General features: G+C 41.5%; 1 protein-coding gene across 1 annotated transcript; it reads left to right on the forward strand.

Annotated features, from left to right (window-relative positions):
• The first annotated feature begins 1,616 nt into the window (after nucleotides 1-1,616).
• LOC115743658 (coronatine-insensitive protein 1) lies at nucleotides 1,617-6,380 on the forward strand. The gene is made up of 3 exons (XM_030678538.2): nucleotides 1,617-2,636; nucleotides 4,070-4,541; nucleotides 5,244-6,380. Exons 1-3 carry the CDS (start codon nucleotides 2,152-2,154, stop codon nucleotides 6,045-6,047), a joined length of 1,761 nt encoding a protein of 586 aa, XP_030534398.1. The 5' UTR covers nucleotides 1,617-2,151; the 3' UTR covers nucleotides 6,048-6,380.
• Nucleotides 6,381-9,812: the final 3,432 nt, after the last annotated feature.

Consider the following 9,812-nt stretch of genomic DNA (forward strand, 5'->3'; position numbering starts at 1 on the left):
TTGCAAAAAAAAAAAATAGAATTAAATAAACTCTGTAGGGGGAAGGATCAGCACGAAGTTTTATCTCAAAATGGTCTTCTTCTGGTGATTAGTCCCGTCTACTCTCTGTAGAGTTTGCGCAAACAGGGGAGGTTTGAATTTCGAAGGACAGCGATTGGATTTACAGCTGTCCAACATGATTTTTCTTTCTTTTTTGCAGGTCACTTTGGTCCGTGGAAAGCTTTCCCCGGACGATGGCGTCGACATCCACGATCCATCCAAATCTCGAGTAATTTTCATGACGCGATCGAGAAATTGGACCTCGGCGGAATCTCATTCTCATCCGGACTTGTATATCTGGCCCGACCTAATTTGCTCCCCCACACTGAAAAAAAAAATCTTGTCCTTTTTATTATTATATTTTTTTATTTCTATTTTTGTGTGGATCAAGTTGTATTGAAAAAGCCGGCCGTATGTTATCTCGAATTCCAAAGGCCATGGGCGGGGCCGTCACCTCTCATTAACTCAAGAAGAAGGGAGAAAAAAAAAAAAAGAAACTCTTTGCAATTTTGGTTATTTGCGAGTCAAATGCATCCCGGTGCGTTCTCGGTGCACTCTAGAATGTCTCCAAAGTTTCAATCCCAGCAAGATGTCGTGAGTTTACCGTACGTTTTCCAAAGTAAGCAGCCAGATGGATTCGAACCCGTGACCTTGCGTTTGGAAAATGCTAAGAGCCATCCCATTATGGGATCCGGTGATGGTCCAAAATTCATTTATCATGCTGAGCATATAGCGTCGTCTAATTTAGGATTAATTTTCTTACCGATATCATGCCATTAATAAAGATGTGCTAGGATTGGAATAAAATGGGAACCACCCACCATAAAATTTAGCGGTTTACTAGCTCTTGCATCAATTACTATTCAAAACGTAAAAAAAAAAAAAAAAAAAAAAAAACCCACCTCAAAGTTCGAAGAGAAGCTTTCTCGTACGTACTTAGTATCGATCAAGCTCCTAATCTCGAAGAGAAAGAGCGGCCTCAATTTCAAATCTTAGTCTTGCATGATTACCCAAAAATCTCGAGAACAAGGCTCGCGAAAATGAACTAATATTAGAAATCATCATTTATTTCGAACCTTTGTTCGTGCGACAAAAAAAGAAAGTCAGAAGTGAGAGCGGCACTTCAGGACCGTTAAAAAGCTCGTGGGGCTCTGAGCGGTAAATCCCAGCTGGACGAGAAAGAGGAGAAAAGAAATCTAATCATGAGGCGACACCAACTACCATCCCAAAACATCATAATAACAGCTACCAAGCCTATCACCACCCCCCTATTTTTCCTATTTAAATAAATAAAAATTGATCATTTATAATTTAATGAAGGCCAACTAAATGTGACGTTGATTTCGATTTGGGTTGCCCCTTAAATCCGGTGCCCTTTTTGTCTTTTCCCCTTTACCTTTCTTAAATTAAAAAAAAAAGCAAAAGATAATTATATATCAATTAAAAAAACCGAAAAATTGAATTTTTTTTTTTGTTTTCTCAATAATTGTTTCTGACCACAACCCCTCTCTCTCTCTCTCTCGCTTTGGTCCTTTTTTGTGATTGGGAGCCGCATTCTCTCTCTTCTCGCAATAAAACTGTCCCCAACTGTCGCCGTCTGATGCAATTTATTCTCTCAATCCTAACCGTCCGTTCGACTCCCTCTCTTCTTTCTCTCTCTCTCTCTATCTATCTCTACTAGCTCGCGTACACAAGAAGGTCGATGCTCCGTCAGTCGTTATTGGTTTTCGATTGGTCTCCTCCTCCTTCTTCTTTACCTCCTCCTCCTCCTCCTTCTCCTTTCTGATACAGTACGTACGCTCTCGCTCAATCTTCGTCGCTCGTCCGGATTCCCTCTCTCTCTCGATTTGAGAGTATAAAGAGTCTTTTTCCGTGCTTCTGCTCGGCTGTGTTCGAGGCTTCGGTTCTTCAGTCTTCTTCTAGACGGGGCCGATCTTTTCGGTCCGTGAAGGTGGGTTCTTTCCTCCTCGGCCCTCCATGGATCCGAGCGCCGGCTTCTGTTTCCGGTTCTTCGTCTCCGGTCTGATCCGATTAGGGTTCTTGGCCAGCTCCGACCAGTGAGTTGGCGGGCGACGGGTTTAGGGTTTTGTTTTCCTCTTTGGATTTGAGTTGATGGACGATCGGAACGTGAGAGGGATGAGCAGCCCGGGCATGTCCGACGTTGTGTTGACGTGCGTCATGCCGTACATCGACGACCCCAAGGATCGGGACGCCATTTCCCTCGTCTGCCGTCGCTGGTACGAGATTGACGCCTTGACGAGGAAGCACGTTACCATCGCTCTCTGCTATACGACCAGTCCCGATCGCTTGCGGAGGAGGTTCGGCCACCTCGAGTCGCTCAAGCTGAAAGGGAAGCCCAGGGCCGCCATGTTCAATTTGATACCCGAGAATTGGGGCGGGTACGTGACTCCGTGGGTGACCGAGATTGCCAAGTCTTTTGATTGCTTGAAGTCGCTTCACTTTCGGCGCATGATAGTGGAAGATTCGGACTTGGCACTACTTGCGAGGTCGCGGGGACGCGTTCTGCAGGTGCTCAAACTTGACAAGTGTTCTGGTTTTTCGACGGATGGGCTTGTACAAGTGGGGCGTTACTGCAGGTAATTTAGTTTTCTATGCCCTTGGATAGTAATGAAAGACTTGCAATCCCGGTAACCCTGTTGATTTGCTTATTGTATTTTGCGTCCTTCTGTTATGATGAATGTATGTGTGGTGCATTTATGAAGTTCTTGTAATTTTGTGGCTTTGTTTGACTCCATGATGTCATTTTCTGAAGAAATTACTCAACTCAAGAGATGATTGCAACGTCTTGGTTTATGCACTTCACATGGTTCTAATGTAATGCTTCAATTAGTCTCGAGGGTACCTGAGATATGTCAAAGTGCAGATTCTTCATCTGTTCATATTCTAAATCTTAAGATTCTGGTCATTATATAAGATGGAATCTGATTGCTTCATGCTAGAGATGCAGGGATAATTTGTAAGATGGAATCCTAATTTCAGCAGGTAGTTTGTAGAAAAAATCATAAAGATTAACATGACAAAAGCTTTAACTGACAGAGAGAGAGAGAGAGAGAAGGACGATGAGACAACAACGATAGAAAAGCTTTGAATTGCTGGGAGATGCAATTCAATCAAGCTGTCGCTTGTGAAGATTCGGCCCATTGTGTCATTCTTAAGCTTATAATGGGATAAAGAGTTTCACCTTTGCATATTCAGTCAATTCCGTTTGCCCTTACTTTTTCAACTCTTTTTAAATTTCCCCTTTCGTGTCATGCATGATTACTGATTACCATTCTTATATTTTTAAAGTGGCTTCTAATTTTATGAGCAATCGGAGATGTAGACATGACAAGGGTGTGAATGAAGAACACGCTTATGTATAGAGAACAGGTGGACCTGTAGGACGATAACAGTTTCATTCGGAGGAGGTGGGTACTAGGGGAAAAAAAGATGATAAGGGTCTTATTTCTCGGAGGCTAACTCCCTGGTTATTAGTACAACGAGAGATCAACTAGTCAAAGAAGGTTCTTTCTACCAAAAGAAACCTTGATGCATGATGTCAAATCACCTAAAATAGCTGTGAGCGCATTTGTTAGAGGCACAATGAGAAATAGCAGTCTAAAACTGTTAGTTTAAGGACACTTCAAGGCCATGCTAATGCATAGCACACCTCTTTGGAAGCTATGAGGAGTTTAACAAGAGAGAATTAGATATGTAATAGTTTCACACTTTTCTATTCTGTCGATTCCCACAGTTTCTGGGTTCACTCAGATTTATCGTCTGTTTCTGTTTTTTCGAGTATGAAGTGACATTGTTGCTGTTATCCGTGATGCATTATTTGAGTCCTTATTGCCTGGAGCATGTTACTCAAAGAACATTTATGCTTCTGAGTTTGCACTTTACATATAGCAATATAAAAAAAAGGCTTTTAGCATAGTCATGTACACCCATGTCATTATTTTTTTTTTATGTGTGTCAATATAGATGCGGTACACATATTTTCTCACAAGCTATGCCATCTTTATTCCAGGAACTTAAGAACCTTGTTTTTGGAAGAAAGCATAATCATTGAGAAAGATGGTGCGTGGCTTCATGAGCTTGCTCTGAACAACACTTCTCTTGAGACTTTAAATTTTTACATGACAGAGCTCTCCAGATTTAATGTCCAGGACCTTCAAATTATTGCAAGAAATTGTCGATCATTAACATCTGTGAAAATTAGCGATTGCGAAATTCTGGATCTTCTGGGTTTCTTTCAACATGCAGCTGCTTTAGAAGAATTTGGTGGTGGTCTTTTTAATGATGAACCAGAAAGGTATGCTACTTTATCGTTCCCAGCGAGATTATGCCGTCTGGGTCTAACCTACATTTCAGAAAATGAGATGCCTATTGTGTTCCCTTTCGCATCTCGGCTAAGAATGTTAGATCTGCTCTATGCATTTCTTAGCACAGATGACCTCTGTTTGCTGATTCAGCAATGCCCCATCTTGGAAGTTCTTGAGGTAAGATTACGAACTTCTCTCTTTATCTATTACTGTTGTAACAATAAATCTTTGCATTGCCTCACTCTCCAGTTGCTGTGCACCTTTGCCTTTGGGAATCTTGGAGTTTGCGACATATATTAGAGGAGATTCTAAAGATCTTCCTCAAATACCTCCTTATCGACACTTTGCGCCCTTTAGTTCAAACTCCTACAATTTGCACACCTATGTTCTAAAGTACATACACTTTACATACCGGAATCTTCTAAAAAGTTAGAAAAGGTAAAAGCTGCAAATGGTAGGTTTTCTTTCAGGTTGTAATGTAGAGTCTCTATAATAGAGGATGAAGTGTGGGTTTTGAAATTGAAGGGTGGAAAATGTAGCTAAAAAAGATGGTCGAGGATAGTTGTGGTATTTTTCTCACTCTATTTAGGTTGTCATAATATTTCAATGAAAACCTTCTCTTTAGAACAAGTCACTGTTAAAATGGTTGGTCACTTTCTGCAATTGGTGTTTTAGTCACTGTTCACCAATTTGGTCTTACAAGTTCTAACTTATTGTCTAAGTTTCTACTGTTCTAAGGCAGAAGATTTGTCAGGAGAGTATACATATAGAATGGGATTAAGGGAGGATTGTCATACTTAATGTACTTTAGTGGAGTTTGAATGAGTTTCAAATTTGCATGAAATTCTGATATGTTCTAAAATTTTTATTTACGGGCAGACAAGGAACGTCATTGGAGACAGAGGATTAGAGGTTCTTGGTCAAAGTTGTAAAAGGTTGAAGAGGCTTAGGATTGAAAGAGGTGCTGATGAGCAGGGTATGGGGGATGAAGGAGGCCTTGTTTCGCAAAGAGGATTAATTGCCTTGGCTCAGGGCTGCCTAGAACTGGAATACCTGGCTGTTTATGTATCTGATATCACAAACTCATCTCTCGAATGTATAGGAACTTACTCGAAGAACCTTTGTGATTTCCGTCTTGTTCTACTTGATCGTGAGGAAAAGATAACTGATTTACCCCTGGACAATGGTGTCCGGGCTCTTTTAAGGGGATGTGAAAAGCTAAGAAGGTTTGCTCTTTATCTGCGGCCTGGAGGCTTGACGGATGTGGGTCTTGGTTACATTGGGCAGTACAGCCAAAACATAAGATGGATGCTTCTTGGATATGTGGGAGAGAGTGATGAGGGCATCAGGGAGTTCTCCAGAGGCTGCCCGAGTTTGCAAAAACTTGAAATGCGGGGTTGTTGCTTTAGTGAACAGGCACTGGCTGATGCTGTGATGCGGTTGACTTCTCTGAGGTATGTATGGGTGCAGGGGTATAGAGTATCTGATACTGGTCGAGATATTCTGGCAATGGTCCGTCCCTTTTGGAACATCGAGTTGATTCCTCCTAGAAGAACGGTTGTTGCCAACGTGCTAAATGAAGACCCAGCCCATATGCTTGCATATTACTCTCTAGCAGGACCAAGAACTGATTGTCCTGACAGCGTGATCCCTTTGGATCCAGCTAGGCTGGTTAACCTGTAGAGCTGTATATACAACCTTTTGCGGAAGATGCCTTTTATCTTCTTAATTGCTCTAGACCCTCTGTCATACGGTTCTGTATTTTATCACTCCTTCCTGAGATGTTTCTCCTATTGCTTTCCTTTTCATCTTCTGTTTGTTGGAATTCCTTCTTTTCTCTTTTCTTCTGTCGCAATAAGATTGTGTCCTCTGTAACATTGTAAGAGTTTTGCATCTAATTCCATCCCTTGTACAGGGCAACTAGTTGTATGGTTTTTCTGCAATACTTTTGTGACTTAGTTTTGAACGGTTCTGCTAGTTGAATTCTTACTATTGTGGGGTGATTCCATTGGGTAATATTTGACGGCAAATGGGCAAACAAAATGGTTGGCGACAACAATTCGATTGCCGAGTTACGAGTTGCTGCTGGAACATTTCTGTCTGATCTGTTGTTGATGGTCCTCACAGACAAGCAATTATCATCGATAGGTGGGCGATTGGGAATGGCAAGTTTGCTCATGAGCAAGCTTTACTCTTTCTTGGAAAGTTTGGGGTGTACAGCAAGTGTTACTTATGAGGCTTCGTAAAAGTATATGCTATTTATAGAAATAATCCACAAGGTCTTTCTACAACTGCTGTCGGTAGCAGGTTGGTCCCCATCACATGAGAAATGTATATGCTCGTACGGTCCAATAGGTCCCCAAGGATGATTATATCACTACTTGGCAGCGGGAAGAAGCTGATTTCAGCCATGACTGACTGTATAAACGATCTTCATCAAGAATTAAGAAGCCTCCACACCTTCCCAGGTAATATTGTGGTGCCACTGCAGCTCAGTTGATATGAAGCTCTCTCAATCTCAACTCTCAATATGTAACCTTGCAAATTGTGAGAACATGTTTTGCCTGAGCATACGGTTTCTCCAAGCAAAGGCACGACTTTTCATGCTATCGGATGGAACTTTTGAGAACCATAAACTAGAAATTTGTCCTACACGCAAGAATAGGGACATGAGACGGTATGAATCGCCAGCATACTCGTACCATAGAGAGATCAGTATCATAGTCCAAGAGTTACCTGATTATGTGTGTGTCTATGACTAGCAAAAGCAATATGGCTGTTGCAACACAACAGTAGTACATGCTGGTGGGGATTCTGTCTTTTGTATGTTGTGCAAAATGAGGGCAAGGAAGTGAAAGCTAACTTTCTATTTTTCGTTTGCAATGCTCAGGAGTAAGATCAGATCAGCATAGTTTCCGTGGGAACTCTTCCAGAGTGAACATTCCCGTTGCACTGAGAAGGTCATCACATCTTATGACATTTGAATGCAAACCCACAAGAGGAGAGGTTGATGCAAGTTCAGATTGACTGATAATTCCCTCTGATTCCATCTTGTCCTATCTGTGATCCTTGAGTCGGGAGTTGGCAGTCCCATTGAAGGCCTTCCAAATTTCTTAGATGCGCAACATTAAACGAAGTCTTTTTGCAAATTCGACTATTTTCAGTAATCAAACTCATTGTCGTGGTTTCACCTTCCTGATGAGTGATGACAGCTATGCATCTGATCTTTGCAATTATCAGTACTTGCTAAACTGCCTAGCGTAAGGAGAAGGCACCTGCTATAAAGGCTTTAAGAAGATCTAATCTGGATAAGAAATGTCTACGCTTTCTCAATCTTTACGGTCGAAATCTGACAGCAGCTCCCCGTATGTAATATGACCTTGATGTGGCAATAACATAATCTTGTCTGATGCAAAAAAGTTTTCTCATCCCCCTGATTGGTCCGGTGTTAGTCGATTGCAGAGGAGCCTTGCATGGGAGGGGAGAGGAACTCATCTCCTATTGGTCCTATTCCAATGGAACCTTTGCTTGTCACTACAACAGCTAATGGATAAGCAATTTGTGGATAAGTTACTATCTTGGCAAAGTTTTGTTACATTAAAGACCCGATAATCGCCAGCTTTTAAGGATGACCATCCCTTTACAGATCGGTGAAGGACAACTTTATTGTCTTGATGAGCGAGTCCGCTAATGAAGACCCATAAATATGCTTGAACATGTCCATCACCAAGATTTTGAGAATCTACAATTAGAATAAGATGGATAGCTTTCCTTTCCGATATGTTCTAACTGTAAACCAAGGGAAAATGACCTTTGTAGGCTTAAACAAAGAAACGATAATGTGGTGGCAGAACCTTTGATATACACAACTTGCGAAAAGGCATTCCATTTTGAATTTAATAAGCTGAGGGACTCTGTTATCTCTTGGAGGGAAAGGAAAAAGAGGGTGTAGATAAGTTTGGACTTGTGGGCTGATGCTTGAATTGCTCGAAAACTTTAATGCATTCTTTGCGATTTCTACAGCGTCACGATGATGGACACTGGCAACAATTTTCTGCTTAAAATTCCAAGTTTCATTCTCTTTTGTAGATTATAGCTAGATTTTCCCATTCTTTAATCCTTCGGAATTAAAGGACCGCGCCTTGGAATGGTAAGTTCCTCCTTTGCCTAATTTTTTGAGCTATTACACTTGGTGTACCCTCCAGAAAATCCATTGCTTAATGGTGGGATGTTTAAGAAGGATCGCTTTCGTCGGCAGCATAGTTCAACTATTGCAATATCTTTGCATCACCTTAATGTGCTTTTCCAGAAAGGCCTGTCATCAGTGCTCCAACTTTAAAGATGCAACCCTGAAGTCACCCCTTTCAGAAAGAGGAACCATAATGATGGTTTTAGATAAAAGCAGAAGTCAAAATAAATTTGTCCACCTCTATGAGTAGCATTTGCAATGCCAAACATTGTGGAAATACCAAAGAGATTATTCTAAACCACAGCTGGAGGTTAAAAAGCAGAGAACCAGGAATCACAGAAGAAAGCGTATGATGGATCCAGAGACTGACGTAGAAGTCAGCAAACAGAGGGCACTCACTACTCTTGCTGATGCAACAGTCTTTCCACCATTGATGACTTAATTGGCACAAGGAGGAATATACCTGAAAGAACCATCTTGGTGGAGTGTTTGTTTTTTTTCTTACGTGGACCGTACTATATTCCGAGATGGATTGGAGCATGCGATGCCCGAGCAAAGTGGTATGCAGACTCAGATCCGACTGAGCGACGGCATGACACAGTCAAGTTGGGCCATGTTGGGTGCCTATTAGATTTGATGGCCAAAAGAGTATGAAAGGAAAAGGTGGGCAGTGAGATGCTGAGGAATCAAAAGGGAGTGACCTGTGAATCAGCAAGTTTGGCCAAATATGATCATCTGATGTGGCTTTGCTTTTGCACTGGTCCAACATCAACAAAGGCATTCACACTTAGCAAAACAGTTCCAATCCAGTTCTCCATGACAATTTTAACCACTCAAGACTCTAACTTCTTTCAGTACTACAAATCCCTTATAGGTGGGTTCTGTGTGATCTGGAAATATTGAAGGGACGATCTTCGGACTTTCAGATGGTAGATCAAACATCGTCGAGACGACACAAAGCCTCCTTATGAAGAAAGGAAAACTTAATCTTGTACACCGAAGATGGAAATTAAGTTGGAAGCTAATAGAGCATAAACATGAGAGATGATCCAAGCCAACACCTCATAAATCTCGACGCATTCCCTGCTCCTGCAATGATCACATACGTTAATACGTGCACTTATTTAAAGATATGTGTCTATAAACGAGAAAATGGCAGAGCATCCATTCAACATTCCCAACGACCGGTCATAGGACCCTTAAAAATGGCAGAGATCAATCCCAAAATAGGACTTCAAATCATTAATAGAGGGCCAAAA

Source organism: Rhodamnia argentea, chromosome 5 (genome assembly GCF_020921035.1).
Source record: "Rhodamnia argentea isolate NSW1041297 chromosome 5, ASM2092103v1, whole genome shotgun sequence".
NCBI lineage: Eukaryota > Viridiplantae > Streptophyta > Magnoliopsida > Myrtales > Myrtaceae > Rhodamnia > Rhodamnia argentea.